The sequence below is a fragment of the Urocampus carinirostris genome, chromosome 18 (assembly GCF_059441175.1).
Source record: "Urocampus carinirostris isolate Australia breed hairy pipefish chromosome 18, RoL_Ucar_1.0, whole genome shotgun sequence".
NCBI lineage: Eukaryota > Metazoa > Chordata > Actinopteri > Syngnathiformes > Syngnathidae > Urocampus > Urocampus carinirostris.
This window is the reverse complement of record NC_142366.1, coordinates 10087198-10113770: the sequence shown is the minus strand read 5'-3', so window position 1 is coordinate 10113770 and position 26573 is coordinate 10087198. Positions and strand designations below refer to the sequence as shown.

General features: G+C 40.4%; 1 protein-coding gene across 1 annotated transcript; it reads right to left on the bottom strand.

The window, feature by feature from the left end:
- Positions 1-488: 488 nt before the first annotated feature.
- plppr4b (phospholipid phosphatase related 4b) lies at positions 489-26282 on the bottom strand. Its single transcript, XM_088322475.1, has 7 exons — positions 26006-26282; positions 9756-9941; positions 8463-8592; positions 8195-8390; positions 8050-8107; positions 6404-6577; positions 489-6316 (listed from the first exon to the last, which is right to left on the bottom strand). Exons 1-7 carry the CDS (start codon positions 26093-26095, stop codon positions 4718-4720), a joined length of 2433 nt encoding a protein of 810 aa, XP_088178601.1. The 5' UTR covers positions 26096-26282; the 3' UTR covers positions 489-4717.
- Between the last annotated feature and the right edge of the window lie 291 nt (positions 26283-26573).

Here is a 26573-nt window from a genome sequence, read left to right as displayed (position 1 = left end):
GCAGGATACAGGAACAGGTCGGGATCAAAATGGGACCCAGAGTCAAAAGTGACTGACCAGGAGTGAACAAGAATGATGTGCTTAAATAGGGAGAAAGGTAATTAAAAAACGAGTGGCAGTTGGGGCTGAAAGAGTGAGCACAGCTGAGGGAAATTAGTGGGCAAGTCAAAGAATCGTTACAAGTACATGTGGCCTGCTAGCCATACTTTGCTCACCCTTGGTCTATGCTGTGCTACCCAAAAATACGTTTTCCACTTCAGTGAAGGTGCTGCATCTGAGTCGGATCAGGAGGCTTCTCCCGCTAATGGTAAGCATGGACTCAGTACAAATAAATAATAAAGTGCTATTTCATGTGGGGGAGCAAACCCGTACTCAAAAAAACGCTGCCAGTCTGCACTTGACCAAGTCACACCACACAAAGTGGTTCCCCTAGGACCCTAGCGATTAAGGGATCCTTGAACCGGGAAAGACAAATAGGACACAAACCGTTTCATTAGCAAACTTTAATTGTTTAGACAATGCACAATTAATCAACTACCCTGATCAGCGTGCTCAGTTGAGTAAATTGGATTGCTTAAATACATCCTTTTCTAAACGTACTATATTTGGTGTCGTAAAAACAGACAATATATTGTTATAACCATGGATAGCAAACGTGATAATATAAAAGTACGATTCCATGATATATTTTTCTCCTTTTTAAACTCAGAATGACATTTTTTTTCAACATTTTTTTTTGTTCGTGGTGCATAGAATCCATACGGCTGATCACAGTCTCAGAAACAAACATTTATTACACAACCAGTGGCAACACGAGACGATTCATGCACAGAGCATTAATTCACAGTTTTGCCCATTTTGTCTTTTAGCAAAAATCCACTTACTTCTCTTTTCCTTCGTATTCACATTTTTGCGAGGAATGCATCATCGATTTTTCTTTACATTTTGTTTTAAAAAATAGTTTGGCCGGGTGTCAAACTCAAAATCAGTTTTAAGGATTTATTCACTAGATTAAAATTAAAGGAATAACTTTAGAGAGGATGAGAGGGACCAGTAATGGAATTCAGACATCATAGTGCACTTTCCTTCTAGTCAATAAAAAATGATGGATATGCAATAAAACACACTTTCAGTTACTGACTTTTGAGCACCAGTAAAAAGGAATTTTAGGTATTTTTATGGCACTGGGATAACAATGCCGAAACGACCTTTGGCAGTTTGATTCTGCAGTTTAGATATGTATCGTAAGAGAAGGAATCGCTCGAATTTACTACAGATTTTTAAAGGCTTCTTTAAAACAAAATCGATCAATTAAGCATGAAAAACAATATAAGAGTAAGTCATACAAATACAGTGATACCTAGGTACTCTGACGACTCTCTATTGGAAAATCTGTGTTTTACCCAAAAATCAGAGTTGTGTTTGCTGCGGTGTTCCAACATAAAATTGGAGTGAAATGAGCAGTCATCTTGGCTACTATTGTAGAATAAAACAGGAAACCTTGTAGGAACTTTAAGGCCTCTGACATGTGAAGCTTATGCATGAGTCTTGGTTTTGAGTTTTTCCTTGCCCATATTTTGGTCTAGGATCAGGCGAGGGTGTCATTGTAATCCTGTGCAGTCCTTTGAGACTCCTTGTGATTAAGGGCGTCCACGATGGGTATTGTTATGCACGAGAAGCCAGAATTATTAGCAGAAAATGTTTTTGTAATAAATATTCTTGTTGGTTAAAGTTTTACATAATGTACCGGAGCTTATTAAATTGTTATATAACTGTTATGTAACCAAAGAGTATACGACTGTCTAATAAACGTCCCGGCTCCTGGTCAGACGAGCTGCAAGCTGTGTCTTTGAGGGGCTTTTCAAAAAGACGACACTACTCCAGCCCGTTTGGGTAACATCATTTTGAGAATGATCGTCAGTCCGACAACGCAAATTTATTGTGGTTTTGTGCATTTTATTGCTGATATTAAAGGGTCCCAAGAAATTTAAGAAAAGAGGAAAACAAAACAAAAATTAGGGTGGAATATGTTAGCGGTGTTATGAGAGTCTGCTGTTTAACCGTAGCTCAGAGGAACAGAAAATTGTTTAAAATTGTCTTATTTGATTATACTGTATACTAAATAATATTTATCCTCTATTATCTACATATCTGAATAATTGTCATTGTTTAGGTATATATTCTATTCATATTTTTGGTATTTGAGGTTGTTTAGGTACACATTTTCCTCATACTTTGGGTATTTTGGAATCCGTAGGAACATATTAAAATAAATCCCATTATTTCCTATGGGGAAAAAGGTTTCAGTACTCGAACCACTTGGTGGTCTAGCACCGATTCTGAACGGATTATGGTAGAGTTCCAAGATATTACTCTGTTTTTAAAAAAAATTATCTAAATCTTTTGAAAATTGGGCATTTTCAAAATACTCAACTCGTATATTTTAATGATATGCATATATTTCAATATAACGCCTTTGGAGTGAAAATATAATGAAAACCGGTTACAAGAAGTTATCATCAGTCATTCACCCCTATAAAAATAGAGACCACATTTAAAGAACACATACATTGAATGATATGCTGAATAAACCATGCAATAAACTACAGAAGAATAACTTGCTTTTTTTTTTTTACATAATACTGATTATGAATGCATTTTTTTTCACAGATTTCCTGGAATGCTAAAAGTTTTTTTCTTCCATGACTTTGAGGACAGCAACGCTTTCAGAACCAATAAGATAACAAAGCATAAACTACGTTGTCCAGGACTTTGGTCTTTGCCCTAAACGCGAAAACCGGCTTTCGAAGTAAAAAATGAAAAGAACAACAAAACAGGTACACCAACACATCCACCAAAAATATATATTGTAAGAACATGACGACTCGGGAATACAATTTTTGTAACCGACTTTTGTGAGTGGTGGTTTATCCTATTTAATATTGCATCAGTAAATGGAGGCTACAGATATACTATTATTCGAAAATAATCTAAACTGTACATCATTTTCTTTTTCATTTGCAAAAGGCACGCTGAAACATTTTCTAACTGAAAAAAACTGAGACTATGGATAAGCAATTCTTTTTTTCTTACTGACCTCAACATTGTCCAGAATGCCCGTAAAAATCAAACGACTCTCAGATGGTACTCTGCGGAAAATATTTAAATATTGCGTGGTAAATATTTTTTGCCCTCTAAAAAAAAATCAGCTAGTATACTAATGCATTGGATATAATGATATGATCAGCATAACAGCATATAGTACAAGGTACGGTAAACACTTTCAGTGCAAGTGACAGCTTATTTGACCTCAAAGCTACAGAAGGGATTAGAGGTAAGATTAAGCCAAATAATTCAGCCCGACCCGACCCAAGTCGCGGGTATATAAACCCAAACCCGACCAAGCCCTACCGATTCACTTGATTTGATAGGCGAGTTCGAAAAAAAAAACCCGAAGCTTTAATTCGCCACCAAAGTAAACACGAAGCTTTACTGTGCATTTCTGCTGAACTATGCAGCTTGGCGTTTATTTAGGGCCGAGTCCCTCAAGACAAGTGTTCGGCGAAGTGCAGCAAACAAATGTGAAAGTGAAAGTGAACGAAATGGCACCGAAAAAAAAATTCATGTGGTGAAGATTACAAGCTGCAAATAGTGAAATATTTAGCTGAAAAGCAGAGAGAAAATTTGTAAAGTTTGTAAGCTATTGGCAAAAAGTGGAAATGACATATTACGTGAGGGAGGTGGAAGAAGGAAGAAACGCGTCTTTTACTCCAACCCCGAGGATGAAAGTTTCTTTGGATTTAGTGATTTGTTAAACTAATAGTTTGGTAAGCATTTCTTTAGCTACATAATTACTTGAGTAGAAGTAAGTGCATGCCTTGTAGATCCTCCATGAAGGGAAAAAGACAAGTAAGAGAGAAGCCCGGCCGGACACACTTAATGATTGACATTTTAAGCCCGAAATTCGGACCAGGTTCGGGTTGGGTCGGGCCCAGGCCCAAGATCTTACCTCTAGAAGGAATACTAAGCACACTTATGGTTTGAAAATCACTTTTCTGTAGACTGTCCATATAGAGCCCAAATATAAAAAAATTGTTTGTGTTATATGTTGTTGATGTCAAATCCTGAAGTGTATTTTTCATACTGTCCGCATCTAAAAACGCACTGAGCCGCTTAGAAAAAAATCCATTGACACCACTGATAAATCACAGCTAACGATAAAGGTGTCTGAACGTGGCTACAAAGTACACAGTGATTATTTTTCGTTAACACGTAAAAGGTTGTGCTTTCGTTTACGAAAATCTCATGCTACATAAATCATCAATGCTGATGGTATATATAATGAACGGTAAAATTGTGTGTTGCATGGTATTTTTTTTTCCTAACGTAAGGGAGCAAAAACAAGACAGGAAGACTGTTTGCTGGCAGGTGAGTCTGTCCCGGAACTCTTCAGGCTAACAGCCAGTTAGCGCTTTATACAGACATACTTGTTACTAGCTGGGTACACGATCAATAAAACCTGATTTTTTTTTCTCTCCATTTTCCGACTCAGCGATTCCAGGAGATTGTCACTACAGCACCCCCTCCGAGTTTGACGGGGTCTGTACCAAGATCACTTCCGGTTGATTGTACCGGAACTTGGTTAATATGTTTACACCAAAACGGAGAAAAGATCAAAGAAGGGTGCACATGTCAAAACCAACAGTCAATTTGTGCGTTATTCCTTATTAGGTATCGGTGCTCCTTTGTAGAAAACATTTCGCGTGATATCGGGGCTGTTCCCTCGCTCAGGAATAAGGATGACGTTGTGGCCTTTCCGCCGTAGCGTGGATTCTCGACTCGAAGCAACGGATGTTATATCTGAGGCCGTGTCTCCGCCGCCTCCACCTGACCCGTTGCCACTGATATCCCCCGGAGTGACTCTAATGGTAGAGAGGCTCTGATTATGAAGCTTCTGATCTGGCTGGCTTGTTTGGACAGTAACTGCAGGCGAAGCAACACGCTTCCTATCAATGGAGCCTTCTCGTATCGAGTCTGAGCTTTCTGAGTCTCTGTTCAGATCGTTGATTTCAAAGGATTGCCTCAAACTTCCGCTTCCCGTACTCCCATGCCCGACGACCGTTCCATTGCCGTGGTCCAGAGAACGCCAGCGCCACGATCCGCTTCCGTCAGTGGAAGGCGCTTGGATAATCGGTTTGTTGTTTTCAGGGTGGGCATCTATTCGGACGATGGCTCCAGTGCTGCCTGAAATACTTCCTGTCGTGCTGCCCAGTGAGCTGGGTCCTGTAGTGCTTCCTGGATCCTTGTCAGTAGTAAGAGCTCGATAGTGCGGCAAGCCTTGGGAAATTGGAACAGTGCTGCTCTCATCCAAGCTTTTGGAATGGGTTTGCAGAAGACCCTGCTGTTTTGACATTGCGATCACCTGCATTATTCGTGGCTGGGTTTTCTTCCCGTCATCATTGGTCCTACCACCTGCGGTCTTCTCAGCTACCCTTTGCCAGTTGGCCTGGACCGTTCCATCCACCGGAGACAGACTGTCAGTCCCTCCTCCTCCTGTTTTCGGTGAGCTATTATGGTAACTTTCATGTGATTCTTCTGGTATGTGGACCAGTTGTGAAGACCCAGGTCGAGATTGCATCAACATTCGAGCACCTCCGGTAATGCCGCTGCAGTTACTTGGTAAAGTGGTACTTGCTCCTGTGGCCAGTTTCGATAGATACGCGTGGGCTTCAAAGCTAGCATCCAGACTCATAGCTGACGGTTCTGATGTGGATCGGACCTCCATGCTACCGTGGTGTTGAGGATGCTGACCGGGTGTTGACAAATCTCCTGAAGGTGGGTAACAGTCGGGTACTTGGAGTGTACATTTGTGGTTGTTTTTACTCTTCCACTGAGACAAAAGCTGTTTCGACCTACTTGAATCCATGGAAGCGTGGTGAAGGGTTGCGGCATGACGTCTGGCCGCTTCCTCGTACGCCGCTATTGCCTGTGGCGTATGAACGCGAGGGAGGGTATGGCTAAAGGTCACTATTGTCTCTTTGCTCCGTGGACTGTGGGGTGAGATACCGTCCGCATCTCTGCCAGCGCACTTCAGGCTATTGTCCAACTTTTGCTGCGGAAGACCCCGATGGAGGATGCCTTCGGATTGGGAGACGGGAATACCAGGCTCTCCTGATAAACTGGCTTTCATTTGATAGTGATGAAGCACTGCCTCTTGACTAATGTGTGGTAAGGAGCAAGTGGGGCAGTGGTGCCTGGGAGGACAACTGCCGTTTGACTCTTCACTAGGGAGGAAATTTCCAACAGCATACAAACCCTGGTAACACAAGTGCGTGGAGATGTTAGTTTTACAATAAATCAGAGGCTGAAACATATATTAATGAAAAAATGAGGACAGACATACCAGGTAGACCGCGATCGCACCGCCGATCAGGAATCCCAAATAGACATCAATAGCGTGGTTCTTGTACTGAATAATTCGAGTCAGACCACAAATGATTGCACAGATGATGAAGGAAAAGACTAGAAGGGGCTTGAGCAGCTTGGATGAGTCAGTCAGCGTGCTGTTAAAGTACATCTGTTGACACATTAATAGGGTTCATCACAGTATTTGATCATGTTGTTCAAGTAATCTCAGCTTTGATTATACAGTATCCCCCCAGAATGTGACATTAGTCTGTTCTAAAGAGAGTATCAGAACCTGAACTTGGTGTATAACAGGGGACAGACACCTAGGGTAATGCATAGCTGGTTACCCCAGATGAAAACATTGAAATCACAAGCTAGTATATAGTAAAAGCTATTTTTGTGTAATATAAGCGTTTAGGATTAAAAAACATCGTAAATGAACATACATGTAAATGAAAAACAAAATTGTATTTGCATGACTTGACCTGGTACACTAGAGTTAGTGGGCAGATGCGGAAGCGCGGAGGAGACAACTTTTTAAAATGTAAACTGATATCACTTGCGAGGATTAGCTTTCTCTTTTAAGACTTTATGACTTTAATTGCCTCCTTATTCTTAATAATTGTCCCGATTGGCAGATGGTTACGGCCATATTCCTTCACAAAGTTAATTATGATGTGTGTCTTTTTCGTTAAGTGAAGTCAAGTCGTGTTTATTTATACAGCCCTTAATCACAAAGAGTCTCGAAGGGCTCTACAATTATTATTTATTGCAAACCATAGACTATTATTACACCATCCCCTGATCTAAAACCTACATGAGGGCAAGGGAAAACTCAAAAACCTCAATTTGAGGAAAATGAAGAAACCTTAAGAAGGGACCGCACATGACCGCACAGGATGACCAGGCTGCAATGGATATTGTAATAACAAATAATACACAGATATTGTCAACATGAAATATAGGTCATGCATAAGCTATAGAATAGAAGTGTGTTTAAGCCTAGATTTAAACAGTTCCACTGAGGTTGCAGATCGAATCTCAGGGGGAAGACCATTCCAAAACATCGGGGCCCGAATGGAGAACGCTCTCGAACCTGTGGTTCTTTTCTTGGCTCTTGGGATCACTAGTAGACCAGCATTTTCAGAGCGAAGGCTCCGGACCGGTATTTCTTGATAATCACAAGGTTCATTTCCTCTGCTTTTTCTCATGGTTTGCTTCTCCCTTAAGCACCACTGCAAGTCTTAGCATCCATAGCAAATAAATACAGTACAAAAATTACGATACTGTACCGCCGAATAGCAAAGTCTTTACAAAACACACATTATTCTGAGCTGAATAAAGAGAAAGGCACTGTGGGATGCATATCGTCATTTTTGTCATGCTGTGATGCAAACTAATACAAGACTGGCAGTTTATATGTTGTCGACCAATAACAGATTGGCCTCTTAGAGACACACGTTTTTGGGCATGTAAAATAATGTATAGTTCAAGTTGAATAGTGGGGAAAATGCTATAAATAAGGGACGAAAAAACATCTTGTCCCACACTGTAAAGGGAAAAAAATGTAACGTTGGGTTGCTGTTTTCCAGGGGTCTACTGTGTACTTAAAATTTCCAGTTTTCCAAAAATATAACTCACCGAGACATAGACAGCTGCAAATGATGCCAGAGTAGCGTGCTGAGACGGGAATGATTTTCTACAACGAATAAAGTAACTCAATTTTATAGTCATTCAAGATTTGGGGTGAAATTAGGACACAACGATGTTTCCGTTTCATGCTAACCTGCCCTGGTTGATAGCTGCAGCATCGACCCCGGAGCAGATATCCTCCATGATGTAAGGGTTCTGCTCACAGCTGATATTGAGAGTGGTGTAATTGGGTTTACACACTGTGAGAAAATAGGGCGCCGGGTAGCCCGTCATCAGCTGAAGTATATCCGTGATGAGGGCTGTGGCGCAGAGACCAAACGCATGAACCCCTGAGGAGAAGAAACGATTATCACTCCCGAGTAAAAACTCTTAAGTAGACTTGAGAAGTTAAAGAAACATACCGACAAAGCGGATGGCTCTACGGATGAAAGAATTGAAGTTGCAGCCGGCTGCGTTGATGTTCGCCTCAGCTCCGGCGCCTTTTTTTCTTCGTGACAGACAACAGAACAGGATTGCCTCTCCGATCATGATCTGTTGAAATAGGCACTTATTTTTCCTAACACCATCCTTCCGATCTCCTCTTTCTTCCACTCAGTCGCTTTACTTCCACATCCTCTCACATTTAGTGACCATATGACTAGTGTTTGCTGGACCTTTCGGTCTCCCGCCCCCCCTTTCTTTGCCTTGCTGTCTCTTAGGGAGTAGAGATAGAGACAAGAGGATCCCCAGTCCCCTCGCTCCCTCCACTTTTATCGCCTCTTACGACACGCAGTGGACCACTCAGGGGGAGAGGGCCCCTCACCACAGAGCATTAAAAGGATAGTGGGATGTTTGTACGCATTCTAAGGGATGGGCAGGGCACCCGTATGATGAAGCAGGGATAAACCAGTGAAAGCTGTCGGCCCCTGCTGTTGAACAGAAGAGTGTGAGCTGAGTGACATGGTCACTTTTTTCTGTCCCGTTTCATCTGGAGGGACGAAAGCATGACCAACTTAGGTGCCAAGGTGCTTAACTTGTTTGGGTTTTTGGGCATTTGGGTTGGCCATGGTCCAAAAATGTTTGTGTGTGATTTTTGCTATTTTCTTCCCTTTTTTATATTATTTGTTATTGTATGTTTGTCTTGCTGTCGGTCACCCCTCTTAATGGATATGACCAAGGTAGATAGATAGATAGATAGATAGATAGATAGATAGATAGATAGATAGATAGATAGATAGATAGATAGATAGATAGAGAGAGAGATTTGTGTCTATATACGTCTAATGCTCTTGTCCAGGGGTCAAATAATTTGATCGATGAGAAAGCTGATGAATGTCCACGTGGAGGCCATGGCTTCACTAACATTGAGGTTGCCTGTTCAATTCCAGCTCCCTTCTGGGCAAGACACTAATACACCTTGCTTCCAGTGGCACTGATATTTGTGGATGAAAGGTGCAAATATTTGGTGGTGGCCGGAGAGGCCCTGGGCATGATCTTCCCAAGAAGAGCTGTGGCTATGAATGTTGCTTACCACCACCTGTGAAGGGTCTTTCAGTGTCCTATAAAGCAACATGTAAGTCTAAAATATCATCATTACAATGGAAAACCTTGGTACTGGTCAGGAATCCAGAAACATTTATTGTGTTGTTGTTACCAGAGATCTGTAAAACAACCGTTGAGTGCATTACATCTATGGCGAGAAATAACTTCCTTACCGTGATCGCAGGACCGGCAAAAGCCAGGCTAAGCAGCATCAGCAGTGGGATAACCTCATGGTTAGGGTCGATGTATGGTAGGCTCAGACTACGGTCGTGACAGTTGAAGCCTGACTTCACTGGTTTAAACAAATCTGTCCACTCCAGGAAGTACAAGCTGACCATAGAGGACACCAGGATTGGCAGCTGGAAAAAACAACCACAGACACATTAAAGGTCATAAAACATCAAGACTAAATGTCACGAGGTGGTAAATGCTTTAGACGTCCACCATAATGCTATGCTTCAACGACAATAGCAATTTGATTTGGTAATGAGGGTGAAGGCAGGGAAATGAGATTGAGCTTTGATTGAGTGGATCCACCATGCGGAATTGAATTCAGTTTTATGAAGAGCCTGAATCACAGCTAGCTCCTTTTCCTAGATGGCCTTTAAGATGCATAAAATGTTTTTTCACCGTGTGATTATAATCAGACTCAAGTGCTCAATTCTCCAGGTGCCTCATCTGCTGGTGTGTGGGTGTGTTTGTCTACACCTAATTGTTTTTCTTTTAACGGGTTACGTACTTACAGTTTCTTTACCGGTCTAGAAAACTTTTACTCCTTTTTTTAGGGTAACGACGTGGGCTGTTCTTCACAACAAATCTGCTTAAAAATGACAAAGCTTGCAGCATGACTACTTAGCATTTTTAGTTTAAAGGCAATGGGTTCAATTCTAAGAGTTTGCATGTTCTCTCTATGACTTCGTGGGTTATCTCCATGTGCACCGTGTTTTCCCCACATCCTAAAACCATGTATGGCAGGTTCATTTGAGGTCCAACTTTTCCTTAGGTATGAGTGAACATATACATGGTTGTCTGGCTGGCAACCAGTCCAGGGTGTGCCCTGCCCATTTGTCGATGTTGGCTGGAGTGGGGTCCAGCACCCATATAATCCTTGTGAATCAAGCGGCTGGAAAATAAATTAATTAATGATTCCAGCTTAGAATTGTAGGTTTTTTTGACATAGATTGATTAGCGTTTTTTAGGCGTAGTTAATGAAGTTGAGGTAGGATATCAAGACCAGAAAAGGTTATCTGCTGGTTTAGTATAACCAACTGTGGCTAAACCAAACTAGGGAAAGGTTTATACTTTCTAGTCCGGAGTTATTCCTTTGTTTAGACCGTGGTCCAGTCTCTCCTACACACTGGATGGAGTTGTCACTAATAACTGTTTTAGGGGCAGTGTCTCTTGAATTGATCTGTAATTTTAAAATTAAATATTAAAAGGCCAACGCTAGCCCAAAAAGTAAGAACCCTGCAATAGTTTGGTTTTGGCAATGGTTGTTATCACCTAGCAAACAGATGAGCTCCTCGTTGGGGGAGGAGCACTTGAGGGTATTTCGTATCTGAATCTGAACCTACCCTGGGAAACTGTGATCTCAGGTCCTGAGCCACGAATGCCCTTTGGAGGGTGTGTCTGATGTCACTATCAACTGCTTTAGGGTATTTTTGGTAGATTATATCAATGTGTCATCAACTTTTGCCCTTTTGCTTTATCTGTCCATTTATGTCTAATATCAGAGGGAATTCAGGGTCAAGTTGAGTAGAACCACCTATGGCTAAAGCTGTAACAGACTTCTGGGGTGTCGATTTTTGCTTTCAAATGCCTTCTCCCTAGACTGACTTGAGGTTCGAACAAAAATCTCAAGAAAAATCTCTTTTTTGAAGGAATTTTAGCTTTTGAACAGCCCACGTCGTGTCAAGAGATCGTCCGGGCGTACCTTGCGGGTTCAGCATCCAATGCAAATAAACCTACAACCAGCGCTCTACTACATTTTTAATAATTTGAAAAAAGCCCAAAATGTACAGAAACTCATTATTATTTCTCCCAATAGACTAGCAGAGAAAGCAAAGGAAGACAGTGTTAACTACTTCTCAATGGAATAAAGTGATAACAAGTAAACACGTTCATGTCTTAGATCTCGCTAACCATTACCGCTTACCTAAGTCTACATCACTCCAATTGTATGTAAATACAGGGTCTGTTCGGGTGCTTGAAATCCATGAAAATGCTTAAATTTTTATGTTGTCTTTCAAGGATTAAAAAGTGCTTGCATTTTGGATGAAGTGTTTGTAAATGCTTGAAATTGTTGACACGTTTCACAAAAAATCTGCTTAAAAATGACACAGACAATGCTCTCTGGTGGCTTTGCATTTCTTCTTCCCTTGTGATTTACTGCAGCTGCATTTTTCTATGAAGTGTCATGCTGCACCTAAATAGTGCACTCTGAAATGTGTATTGTGCAAGGCTTACGTATGAATTATGGACATTCATTATGGGCCGTGCAAAAAATTAAGGTAACGTTTTCAAGTAGTGAATTTTAATGTACTTCCTGCAACCTGAAAATATAAGCTGCATAGTCATAGTCATTTTACGCAACGCCTACAGTATGTCACAAACGTGAGTACACCACTCACAATCCTGCAGAGATTTCATCATAATAAAGCTTTTTTAGCAGTGTAAATTCATGTTTCACCTCAAAATACTCCAAATATAGCCATTAGTAGTTTAACCCCTGGTATCATGAGTGAGTACACCCTTAAGTAAAAGTTCCTGAAGTTCAATATTTTGTGTGGCCACCATGATTTTGCAGAACCACTTTAATCCTCCGGGCCATGGACTTAACCAGAGCCTCACAAACAGCCACTGGAATGCTTTTCCACTCTTCCATGACAACATGACGGAAGTGGGGGATATGCAAGATCTTGTTCTTCTCCACTTTCCCCTTGAGGAAGTCCCAACGATGTTCTATTGGCTTTAGATCTGGACACATGCTTGGCCAGTACATCCCCTTTATGCTAATCCCTTTTAGAAAAACCTTGGAACATTGCCCCTGCGACCCAGCTTCTGGAGGGGAGGATCATTCCTTACTCCAGTATTCCACAGTACATTTCCTTTCATGAAATGCAACTCCCAAATTTCAGTTGCACTCATGCAGCCCCAAACCATGACATTTCAAACACCATGCTTGACTTTAGGCACAACACAAACATGTTTGTACTTCTCACCTGGTTCTCGCCACACATGCCTCACACCATAAAAACCAAATCAATTCATCTTTGACCAGGGGATATTTTTCCAGTAACTCATGGCCTTTGTTGACATACTTCTTTTCATTGTGTCAAAGTGATGTTTCTTCAGTGATGTTCTATAAAACATTACGTTTAAATCTCTGCAGAAATGTGAGGGGTGTTCTCATCTTTGTGACATATGGGTGAGATTTGTCTCAAAAACAAATATTTTTGAGATTTAGTCAAGATCTAAAAATGGTATTTCTTGATAAATCGACACGCAATGTTAAAACTCGCATGTATAATCACAGATATAATTGTAGGTCTGCAAAATACATTACTCACATCAGATATTTTCTTTAAATGGTACTGGAGAACTTGGAAAATTGGCATTGACAGTCCTTAAAAAGTGCTTGAATTTGAGCATGAGAAAGATGTCGAACCTTGTAATTAGTACAAAAAAAGTGTTTCTATGAAGGGATGTTTGTTATTTTTAATAAATCTCTAAATCAGTCTTTTGTAAATCAACATGTTGAGGACTAAATTTCTGGATAAATACACTTTTTTAAAAGATGAGGCTCCACCTTAGTCCCATGCTTGTGCCATCAATAGAAATAAAACATTCAAGTTTTGACTGCTAAATAAAAATTGTGTCCTACTAACTATTTGAATATTCACTGTTATTGGGACACTCTTTGTCCAGTAATGGCTAAACCAGGGGTGTCAGTTTTTATTGGCCAGCAGCAAATTCTGAAAATATAGTTAAATATGGCCCGCACATGGCGATTGAGCTCAACTCAGTTGCAGTTTTAACACCAGATGGAGCCAGTAACGGAAAAGGTGCTTCTCCACCCATGCATTTGGGATCCCCTTAACTGGAAAACATTGGAATTGTGTTTTCTTTGCTTATTTAATGAACCTTCTTGTCATTCATTTGAACTGTCATTGAAATTCAAAATGTATTACTGTGTAACTTATCTCATCTCATCTCATTAGCTGCACCGCTTATCCTCAATAGGGTCGCGGAGGTGCTGGAGCCCATCCCAGCAATCATCGGGCAGTGGGCAGGGGACACCCTGAACTGGTTGCCAGCCAATCGCAGGGCACATGGGGACAGACAACTCACTCGCTCAGTCACACCTAGGGACAATTTGGACCGGCGAATTCACCTGAAATGCATGTCTTTGGAATGTGGGAGGAAACCGGAGTGCCCGGAGGAAACCCATGAAAGCACGGGGAGAACATACAAACTCCGCACAGTAAGGCCGGGAGCTGGATTTGAACCCACGCAGGAGGTTCCCACGACCTCAGAACTGTGCCGCACATGCACTAACCACTGCGCCGCCATGCTGCCCTACTGTGTAACTTATTCTGACACAAAATAGATTGATTGTTAATTCTAAACCCTACCAGTGCAGATAAACGTAAGTTTTGCTACTAAAAATAGGTTAACAATGAAATTAGAGTAGATGACCGGCTATCAAACTGAAAAATAAATAAAACATCCATTAATCCATCCATTATCTGCACCTCTTATCTTCAGTAAGGTCGCGGGGGTGCTGGAGCCCATCCCGGCTGTCTTCGGGCAGTGGGCAGGGGACACCCTGAACTGGTTGCCAGCCAGTCGCAGGACACACAGGGACAGACAGGTGTAAGGCATATTACATCTAGTTATTTGTAATTTTCTCAGTTACTCACGTTACAAATGGCTCTGATGGAATATACTTGCTTACTGTTTTTTATTCTAGGTTCTCTATTTTTCTACTCTTTTATATGATTCTGTTTAAAACACGCATACTTTCAGTCTTTATTTTGAAGGGTACAGGAAACTCATCATGGTATGTTTTTACAACTGCTTGACTTCTTCTAATAAAAAGAATCGCGTCACAGGGCCACGGTGAGAAAGAGGAGTCATTCAGAGGAGTGGGTCCATTTTTCTCCCCGCGGTAACTGGAGGCCTCCTGGAAATATCAAATCTGCATCTTCCTTTACTCTCATATCAGCCAGAGATTAATATCCCAAATTAATCTGACAACAGGTGAAATATCAAATCTGCATCTTCCTTGACTCTCATATCAGCCAGAGATTAATTTCACAAATTAATCTGACAACAGGTCACTCGCTCATTCACACCTAGGGACAATTTGGACCAGCCAATTATCCTAACATGCATGTTTTTGGAATGTGGGAGGAAACAGGAGTGCCCAGAGGAAACCCACGCAACCCACGGGGAGAACATGCAAACTCCACACAGGAAGGTTCGATCTCATGACCTCAGAACTGTGTCGCACACGCGCTAACCACTGCCCCGCATTGCTGCCCGAAATCAAACATATTTAACAAAATAAATGTTACCACTCCTCAAACCTAAAAAAAGTCCAGTAGCTTTTCTTTCCTCTGTCTAACAACATAGGAGCTACTCAGGTATTGCTGAGGTTTGCATTCGAGACTGTATCGCTATATACAAAAAAATGTAATCAACATTTTTTTTCTCCTCCTGGCCCTTTCAAAAAATGTTTAAGCCAATGCGGCCCGCGACTCAAAAAGTTTGCCCACCCCTGGGCTAAACCTTCAATCAAGAAATCATTAGCGTTGTCCTATGGACTGATACTAAGTAGATCGCAACTGACATTGTGCATGAAAATACGGAATAAGAAGTCCAACTTGTTTGTGTCAGGCCTTCGGTGATTGCCAAACGGGATCAGAGAAAAGACACTGGCACTTGAATAATAGATGTGTAAAAATGGAAATTCGGCTCCTCTGGGTTTTGACTAGGAGTCATTTTGGTGGGGTGCTAGACCAAAGACACAGATAGAGACAAAACTACAAGGACACATTTTGATTTTTAGCTCATACTCAACAAAGGTCTACCGAAAAGTGTTGGCCCCTTAAGATCCATTTGAAAAATTACCATATTTAAGAGTTAATACTCTTTTATAAAAAATGGAAACATTTTGCAAGAATTAACATGTGAGACACAATTGTGAAAAAAAACCAAATGTATCAACATTTCATGAGGTGCTAACAAAAATTGAAAAGGAGGGGTTGCAAAAATGATGCCCCCCTTTGAGATAAAAAATTGTTCTTGAAACAGAAATATTTGCCCATTCTTCCTTACATAACGGCTCAAATTCCTAAATGTTTGATGGTGATCATTTATGCACAGTATTCTTCAGATCTTTCCACAAGTGCTCTATAGCAGGGGTGTCAAAGTCATTTTAGCTGGGGGGCACATGCTAGAAAACAATTTCCCATGGGGGCCAGACTAGTAGATCAAAAAGAAAGAGGGAAAGAAACAGTGCGAGCGATAAAAAGAGAGATTAAAAAGAGAGGGAGAAGACAGAGAAGAGACAGAGAAAGTAAAAAGAGAGAGAGAGAGAGAGAGGGAAATAGAGAGTTCAATAGAGAGAGAGAGCACAGTAAAGAGGTAAAGGGAGAGAAAGGAAAGAAAAAAAGAAACAGAGAGAGAGAGAAAAGAGTGAGAAGAGAGAGAGAGAGAAAGAGACAGAAAAAGAAAGAGAGAAAGAAATAAAGAGAGGAAGAAAGTGAGAAACTGAGACACAGGGAGAGATATGAAAAGAGAAAGTGAGAAAATGAATGAGGGAAGAAAAAAAGGGAGTAAGAGACTAAAAGAAACAGAGAAAGAAAAAGTGAGAAAGTGAGAGAAAAAGAGCAAGAGAGACTGAGAGAGGAAGAGAGTGATGGGAAAAGGGAGTAAGAGAGAGGGAGCGGGGGAGAAGAAAGAGAGAAAAAGGTGACAAAGAGAGAAAGATAAAAAGAGTGTGAAACCGAGGAATAAGGTGAGTAAAAAAGGGAGAGAAAGAGCGTGAGAAAAAGAGAAATTGAGAGATGAAGAAAGAGAAATAGAAAAAAGAGAAAAAACTGAGAATAAAGTCAGAGAAAAAAGAAAAGAATGAAACACAGAGAGTGCGTTTGTGTGTGAGAGAGAGGGAAAGAAAGCAGTACAGCTCTAGGTGATTTGTGAGTGGCACCTGAATTTGGCAACATCAAGTGGAAGTATTTTAAAACTGCAGACAATTTTTCTCTTGTGCTTCTTTCGGCAATGTTTCGCGGGCCAGATTAAAATACTTGGTGGGCCTGACTTGGCCTGCGTGTTTTCAGGGGGATGTGCAGTGTTACTCTCACGCCAAATGTAACGCTTTGCATTCGGTCCAAAACGTTCCATTTTGGTCTCATCTGACTAGACTCCCATGCGGCTTCTTGCAATGGCCGTCTTATGGTATTATTTAAGGCAGTGCTTTTTGTTCTGGCCATTCTTCTAAAGGGCAGATTGATGCAGCATAAGGCGAGTGTTGTCTTGTGCACAAATATTCCCGTCTCAGCTGTGTATGCTTGCAGGTCATCCAATGTGATCATGGCCCTCATGGTTGCTTCTTTTGCTTGATTAGTTTTCTCCTGGTTTGGGCCAAAGGTTTGGAGGGCCGGCCAGGTCTTAGGTTTGCTGTGGTTTTATTCTCTCTCAATTTTAATATTCTTGCTTGCACGTGACGCACAGGTGCTCTGTGTCATTGTTAGTCATTAAGTTTGATATTGGATCATTCAGGAGTCATCAGGGAACTCCTGGGGTTTGTTGGATGAGCTGTGACAAAATAGGGCCAATATTTTTGCAACATCCACTTTTAATTTTTTTTAATTTTTAATATAATAAAGTAATGTGGTTCTGATTCACAATTGTGTCTCACTTGTTGATTTTTTTTTTTAAATATTTCCATTTTTTTTTTTTTTTTTTTTTTAAATTTGAAGCCTGAAATTTGGCAACATGTCAAAAGTTCTTGGGGTACCAATACTTTTGCTTAGCACTGTATATCTTCCCTTTCGCAACAGGCAGTCGGAACGAAGACAAATCGATGTGTGTAGTTCATTTGAAGTTCGCGTCATTCCAAGTTACAGAGGACGGGCAAATGTTTTGGATTAAACGATGTAATTGAAAGATAGGGGGAATTAAAATTCACAACACCGAGCGAACCGGGCTAATGAGAATCTGGCGACAGTTCCTCGTCTGTGAGGCTCCGAAGACATAGAAAGCTTTGATGAATAGATACCAGTCTCCGATGCTGCTGAGGTGACTCATAGCAAGGGATGGCTAAAGCTAACTGAAGGATTTTATACATTTTACTATAAAGGATTTTATTTGATCAAATACAAATTACATTTAAATGCAAAAGATATTTACTGGCTGAGCTGTGGGGCGAGGTCAATACAACCTAGTGGAGAATGATGTTTACAGGGATAGCGGGGAACTGGGACAACGGGCTGATAAGATAATCAGCACTTCTTGACGCAGACGGCCCTGGTGACATAGAAACACTCGGGGATGTTTTGACCATTTCAGACATCGAGGCGAGGGGTTTGGACCCCACGTGGGGGTTTTCCTGGCACGCCCATGGGAGGAGCCGGCACACCAGCTTGGAAAGAGACATGGGTTGAGAGAGAAGAGAAGATTGAGAGAGGAGGCTTGACGGAGACTTGAGCGACACTAATTCGGCTAATTCGATGGAGTTCACTTAGGTAAATTATTTGAGAAATTAAATCTGCCCCGGTGTGGAAATGCCAGTCTCTTTTCCATATTTTACCGTCAAGAAACGAGCGCACATTGTAAGGAGAATGTAGGTTGTTACTAATTTGAACAATTTGGTAAACGATACATGTTTTAATATTTAATTCCTTACACAACGCTAGAAGATAATAACGGACTATGACTTTTTTCCTTTCATACCAAACAAGTCCTACCTCAGGAGTTGGTCTCCTTTTAGTGAAACAATACTTTTAAGATCCCAGGACTATCCCTCGGGGATCTGTTCTCCTTTTCATCAACCGTATCCTCCCACTCAGTCGCTGGAAAATGTGTTGGTGAAATTTTCCGCCTCTATTTTGGTCACCCACTCAGACAGCTTATCTGATATAAAAAAACGAGTTTAACTTAACTTTCTTGAACTTGAAGTATTGTATTTTCAGAACTGGATTATTATCATTATCATTATCTTTAAGGATCATTTTTCTTATAGAAAAAGCATTAGACTATAAAGCGCATGGAATTAAATTACAGCAAGGGCTATTGTATTTATATATGTGTAACTGTTGCTCCAGTTAGTCACTAGGGCAATGATTAATCAGTCAAAATATGTTGCAGAATTGCGTGCAATGGGAATCGAACCTGGGTCCCGGCGGTAAGGATGCAGAAACCTAACCACTGGACCATTAATGATACAGACGACATATGAAAAGACTTTTTATTTTATATCATTATCGCACTAATATTAGCGGCAAGTATTATCGTTTGAGAATGGCATAAACAGAAACTCATATACTAAAAGATATCAAAAAAAGGCAAAAAAAGAACGAGTGAAACGAAGCTGATGATGAATCGGACTTTGCGCTTATTTATATCTTTCCGGACAAAACGTTCAAATTTCTGGTCGATTTGGGGTTTTTAGGTGTGCTTTATAATCCAAAGATACGGCAAATTTTACTGAGTTTGACTAGAATTATAACACGTCAAACTTAGCTAAGAAAAGTGGAAAGGACCAAAAAGAGAAGAAGAAAAAGAAAAAAAAAAGAAAGAAGGAAAAAAGTAAAAAGGGAAGAGAAAGAAAGAACAAAAAGAAGTAGAAAAAAGGGAAAAAGAAAAGCAAAAACGAAGAAGAAAATACTAAAGAAATTAAAACAGAAAGAGAAAAGGGAAAAGGAAAGAAAAGAAAAGGAAAATAAACAAGATGGCAGACAAAGATGACAACTCCCTCAAGGTAATCCTCATTTAATGTCAAATAAATACAAATTCACTCTTACAAGTATTTAAAAACTGCATCTTTATGTCATAGTTTATATATTTGTATTTATTTTTAACTCCATATTGTTCTTTTTTACGGCTAGAAGTCGCTAAATATTACACACTGTCCCTTTAACTATCCTTGATATTCAGACACAAGGTGGGAAACCATGTCATTGCAATTAATTTCTTTTAAAATTATCGATAGTTATAAATGTTTACAAATGTGTATAGAGAATATAATCTACAAAGATTTAGGCCACAATCCTAACTACTATGTAGCTCGAAACACAAATGCATTCCCCTTAATTCAGTGGTTCCCAAACTAAGGCCCGAGGGCTTTTTGTGGCCCGTCATCTACTTTGAAGCAGCCCATGGCATTCGAAATAACAAGACATTTACTACTTTAATTAAACATTTTACAACTGCCCCTTGTAGCTATAAATTATTTTGCAGTAGCTCTTGCAGGAAATAGTTTGGACACTCATGCCTCGGCGAATAAGTTCAAATTTGACTCTGAACACGAAACAAATTAGAATAAGTGAATTCAGTTTACTCAGGGCTCAAGAATTAGCCAAAGCGGCCATCATTTCACGCGCAAATGCAGTCATTCATTCAGAAGAAAGTCCATCCCTGACCTGGTTTCAAGTAAGCCTTCCGCAGGCAAGGATACTTCAACGATTACCGAAAACGGTCTCTGAAACCTGCGGGCCAAGAGTGGGTTTTGGGAGTCGATTCCAGCGAAAGGCGAGCGAAAGGCGAGCGAAAGGCGAGCGAAAGGCGAGCGAAAGGCGAGCGAAAGCCGGCCTCCGCCGATTTAGCCGAGCAACATCCGTCGTACAGCATTAGAGGCAAATCTATAATATATGACGGCGGTTTGATTGGAGAGCCAGGGGCCACGGGTGAATTGGAGCATGCATAAATTGTCAAGCTGGGTAAGGGAGGCAGACACCACAAGCTCTACTCGAAATCTGGAAAGGGAGACCAACTATGTTCCTGATAAGATTAGTGTAAACTAGTTTTAATTGGCCGCACGTCATCGGTATTTACTGTAGAATCGAATTGGAGCGGAAGTAAATGTACTTTTTTAATACAGTGATACCTCGATACTCAAATCACTCATACCTGTCAAGCTCCACGGCTCCATGCCCTTACAAACTGTTGTATTTTCCCTTACAAAATAAAAAAAAATCTTACACCATATTCATTTTTCAAACGTGTTTTTTATGTAGTTTAACATGTTATGGTACATGTGTTTCGTTATATCATGTATATTGTTAATTAACATTTTGTTGTGAGATACTTAGTTGCTCGACATGAATGAGGTTTATTATAAAAAAGTTCAAAAATGAAGTCGCTTGGATGTTCACTGAGGAAGGAAAAAATACATGCAAATGTAATTCAGTAGAATAATACATCTTATTCAAATTATGAATTCATTTTCTGCAATAAATTATTGTTGGCAATGTACTGATTAAAGGGATAACCACAAACCTGTCTTTTTTTATTTTCTCCTTTTATACTTCCTTTTTTTCTGAACTTTATACAACATAATAATTCGTAATATGATGCATCAAAGCAAGTGAGCCGTTTGAGCCGAAAAAGCCAGTTCTCTAAAAAGGGACGGACTTCCTTTCACTACACAACTCGAACTCGTTTGACTTGATTGATTTGCCGTTTGGTGATAGTAGGTGTATACCGGATGGTACCCATAATTGACAAATTTGCGTTTTTCCGTACAGATTTTCTTGTACGTCGTACACGTCTTAAAATGCATAATAAACGTACTTTGTACGGCAAAAACGTACAGGTTGACAGGTATGAATCACTTAATATTCCGACTCATCGGCGTTGGACTGAATAATTTGAGTTATTTTCGCTCCGATATTTGGACAAACTCGAGCGCTAAGTAAGATGAGCAGCCATCTTGGCTAGTCCTTGGGGTACCAACACAAATACAAATACATTTTCCGCCGACTGAGTGGGAGGATACAGTCCCCTGAGGGATAGTCCTGGGATCTTAAAGGTATTGTTTTACTAAGAGGTGACCAACTTCTGAGGTAGGACTTGTTTGGTATGAAAGGAAAAAAGACACAGTCCGTTATTTTCGTCTAGCGTTAGCTTTAGCCTTCCCCTCTGATGACACATTTAAAAAAATGTTCGGCCATTTGATGTGTTTTATTACCTTTTTCGATGATAATAAAGGGTCCCCAAAAATCAGGAAATGAGAAAAACAGTGAGAACAAAGTCCCAAAACGTGTAAACAATTGATCATGATTAAGTGTGTGTCATGATTACCGATGTGATGCACCTGTGCCCGCTCCTTCGGCGCCTCAGACTCTGATTGGCTCCCTGTCCCTATCTAAAACCCACGTCTTTCTGTCACCTGTTGTCAGTCTGTCTGCGTACCTCAGTTTACTCTAGGCAAGCCTTTTTCGACAATGACTACCACCAGTTTTTGCTCCCATCTGTTCCCCGGCTTCGACCCGTTTTTTGATCCTGACCACGTTTACTCTCCTCTCCTGGCTTTCGACTCGTTTTCGACCCCGACCACGTTTTTGCTCTCCTGTCCTGGCTACTGACCCGTTTTTCTGTTCCCGACACCGCAATCGCTCGCCACTGAAGTCCCACTTTCGCGTTCAGAGAGACCTGCTTCCCGCGCCCAGTGATTACTGGATCGTGGGTGCAACCCTTTCCCTTTTCCAATAAAACTGAGAGAAACTTAACGCAAGTGGGTCCTGTCTCCGTTCTGATCTTGACAGTGTGTTTTATTGTCCTTTTTGACCGTAATAAAGGGCCTTGCAAGTTTTACAAGAGGAAATGAAGTCTGAAAACGTTTGTTGAGAATTGATCATGATTTAATGTGTTTTATTGCCTTTTTTGACGATAATAAAGGGTCCTAAGAAAGTTAGGGAACTATAAAAAACAAACTATGAAGTCCGACAACATGTTTTGAGAACTGATCATGATTTAATGTGTTTTGTTTTGTTGCCTTTTTGACGATAATAAAGGGTCCTAAGAAAAGTTAGGGAAATAGTTAAACAAACTATTCCGACAACATGTGTTGAGAATTAATCATAATTGTGTGTTTTATTGCCTTTTTTGACCATAATAAAAGGGCCTTAAGCAAGTTTGATAGAAGGTAATGGAGTCCGAAAACGTGTGTTGAGAATTGATCATGATTTATGTGTTTTATTGCCTTTTTTTGACAATAATAAAGGGTCCTAAGAAAGTTAGGGAAGTAGAAAAAACAAACTACGAAGTCCGACAACATGTGTGTTGAGAATTGATTGTCATTTAGTGCGCTTTATTGCAAGTATCATAATAAAGGGTCCCAAAAATTGGGAAAAGAAGAAAACGGTTAGAAACAACAAAGTTTGAAAACGCGTGTGGAGAAGTGATCGCGATTATTGTGTTTTATTGCCTTTTTTGACGTTAGTAAAGGTTCCCAAGAAAATTAGAAAAACATAAAACAGTGTGAAGTCCACAAACATGTGTCGAGAATTGATCATGATTTAATGTGTTTTATTGCCTTTTTGATGATAACTAAGGGTCCTAACAAAGTTAGAAAAATAGGAAAACAATTATGAAGTCTGACGACATATGTTGGGACTTGATCATGATATAGTGTGTTTTATTGCCTTTATTGACGATAATAAATGTTCCTAAGAAAGTTAAGAAAATAGAACTATGATGTGTTACAACATGTGTTGGGAATTTATAGTGATTCTTGTTGTCATGATTACTGATGTGCCCGCTCCTTTGGCGCCAACTGCCTCGGACTCTGATTGGCTCCCTGTCCCTATTTAAACCCACTCCTTTCGGTCACCTGTTGTCAGTCTGTCTGCGAACCTCAGTGAATACGAGGCAAGCCTTTTCGACCCTGACTCTCACCTTAGCCGTTTTTGCTCCCCTTCTGTCTCCGTCTACGACCCGTGTTGATCTTGACCACGTCTGCTCTCCCGTCCCGGCTTACGACCCGTTTCTGACCCGACCATGTTTTTGCTCTCCAGTCCCGGCTATCGACCTGTTTTTCCGTCCCCGACACCGCCATCGCTCGCCACGGAAGACCCGCTTTCGCGTTCAGAGCGACTGGCTTCCCGCGCCAAGCGAACACCGGATCGTGGGCGCAGTCCTTCCTCTTTTCTTTAATAAAACTTGTGAGAAACGTAATGCAATTGGGTCCTGTTTCCGTTCTGGTCCTGACACTTGTGTTTTATTACCTTTTTTTGATGATAATAAAGGTGCTCAAGAAAATTGTGAAGAGTAAAACTGTGAGAAAAAGGGACGTTTGTTTGTGGTTTACTGCGGTTCATTGCCTTTTTTGATCATAATAAAGGGTCCCAAAAATTGGGAAAAAAAGAAAACAGTGAGATCAATGAAGTCCGAAAACATATGTTGAGATCTAATCGCGATTATTGTGTTGTATTGCCTTTTTGATGATAATAAAGGGTCTTCAGAAAGTTAGGGAAAAAGGAAAACAGCTATGAAGTCTGACAACTGAAAATTTATCATGATTTAATGCGTTTTTTTTTTACTTTTTTGATGATAATAAAGTTAGTAAAATCGGAAAAAACAGTGCGAACAATGAAGTCCAAAAACATCTGTTGAGAATTGATCATGATTTACTGTGTTGAGAATTGATCGTGATTTTGTCTGTTTTATTGCCTTTTTTGACAATAGTAAAGGGTCCCGAGAAAATTGGAGGAAGAAAACAGTGATAGGGACTAAGTTCAAAAACATGTATTTAGAATAGATTGTTATTTAGTGTGTTTTATTGCCTTTTAAGACTTTAACAAAGGGTCCCAAGCGAGTTAGGAAAAAAGGGAAAACAGTGAGAACAGCGAATGCCGACACCGTGTTGGGAATTTATTGTGATTTAGAGTATTTGATTCATTTTTCAGCCTTTCATAAAAGGTCCCAAGAAAGTTTGGAAAAGAGAAAAGAAGAATAACAAAGATCAAGTTGAAGGAAATGATTGCGAAAAGTGTCTGAAGTCACACTGCTGCTCAAAAGTGCTGTAAAGGCTTAAAAAAAATGTTTACATTTTTATATCTATTCTGTTTCTTCATTGTTTTCACATTTAAATAGTTAAAGTTCTACCACATACTATGAATCTTCCGCACTTTACAACACCAGTCTAAGGTAAATTAAGAAATACGCATTTTCGAAGAAAACTGACAAAATCGATGCAATGTTAATTTTTGTTTTGACAATGTTGATTGTTCCTCTGTTACTTATGGTTCGTCGGCGCCATCTGCCGGACATTTGCAGTAACATCACGTTTGGTGTGTGGTTTGTTTTTGTCAAAAACAGGGGTCTCTAACACAGGCATCAGGTAGCCCCTTAAGACCACCTAAGTAACCCACGGAACTGTTTTGAAAACATATCATTGTGATTTTCTTGGAAATTTGATTTCGAACTGGAATGATCTTTAGTCGTTGACCGAGCCTATTTTCACCTTAAATGATTACAACCTGGTAATTACATAGTAACAACATAGTAATAACATGTAATTTTAAGAATGCATATTGGTTTATTGGAGTCGGGCTTGACATAAGGAGAAAATATTAGTTCCAAACGGGAAATTCCAGGCTTGTTTCTCCAGAGTGTAAATGTCAGCGAATCTTATTACATAAAAAGCTGATTGTCTCTTGGACGAATGAGAACTCTGTTTTGAACTCCGACGAAGATAAATAAACGGCTCTCCCTCTCCCGCCAATATCTCTTTGTATCTTGTTTCTATATTTTGAGGCAATAAGGGCTGCTCTGAAAATCACACTTGCAACCCTTCGCGCTAATCAGTAACGGAAAGGTTGGTTATCCCTGGTCTACACATTTAAGTTATCTGCATTGTTTAGTTACCCAATTCATTAAGATTTTGGAATGCATTGGAACGTATATAAATAAAAAACGTTACTTGGTACTGGAATAAATATTTCGAAACTCGAACTATGCGATGTTCGAGCTTTGGTTTAATACCGAGGTATTGCTGTACTTCATTTTTAACTTGCTGCTGCACATTATGGTCAACATCTGGAGCTTATTTTTGAAAAATTGTCCCTTAGGCTTTCTAGAACTGACTCCTCTACCCTCCAAAAAAACACCGGCCTTGACTTTGACACCTGTGCCCTCGACTTAAATGTTAAATCCCCTCGATACTAGTATCGATCCTCTTCTTCTACAGAAATGAACAGTTGGTTGTTGCCTCAATATCCGAATTCGGTTGATTTCCAAACGCTGCAACGTCGGGTTAATTTATGATCATTTCAACGTGATTGCGTGTAAAAACGTGAACGCTTCGATTTGACCTACATAATGCAAACGATCGTCGCGCGCGTTCTCATCCTACAGAATTAGCATGATATTTCAGTTTCAAATAATGGAAAATAAGAAGGAATGGATGACCCACCTCAACGAAATAGAAACATGGAAGCAGGCTGACACTGTCCTTGGTTCGAATCCCCTTTTCTCTCGCAGACATGGCCAAACCTCCAGACATCGAAACGGATCCAAAATGAGATGCTGCTTACGAGCGCTTCATGTTGCAAACTCACAACATATGATCAATTCAAAAATAAATATCCTTTTTTTTTTTTAAAAAATTCTCTCTGTTTTGAATGATTATTCTCCTGCTAGGGGCTCGATTCCAAGCATATTACGCGCTGCAAGGCAGGCGGAGCGCACGGATGCCACGAAAAGAGGAAGACTGCAACGCGCATGCGCGCAGCTAGAATTTTTTATATTATTTTTAAGAGCGTGCTAGGCGAAATTAAGATGTCTTTAAATAATAACCCCCGCTGGAAGGGAAAACTGAGTGGAGTCAGCGCTCATTAGGGTGACGTCACGCAATACCAGGGGCGTGTGCAGTAAAGGACGTGTTGGGGTTGGAGTCCACTATAGTGAGGGATCGTTCGCGAATGAAAGGGCTTAATAAGCTGTCAAGAGCCGGTTCACCTTCAATAAGGAGCCAGCTCGCT

What these genes read in the sequence shown, in the direction of transcription:
- plppr4b (XM_088322475.1), bottom strand. Translation starts at nt 26,095, where the DNA reads ATGTCTGGAGGTTTGGCCATGTCTGCGAGAGAAAAGGGGATTCGAACC. An exon ending in TTGCCGGTCCTGCGATCACG is followed by an intron (nt 8,593 to 9,755) that starts GTAAGGAAGTTA and finishes CTATTTCAACAG; the next exon opens with ATCATGATCGGAGAGGCAAT. An exon ending in TAGAGCCATCCGCTTTGTCG is followed by an intron (nt 8,391 to 8,462) that starts GTATGTTTCTTT and finishes TCTTCTCCTCAG; the next exon opens with GGGTTCATGCGTTTGGTCTC.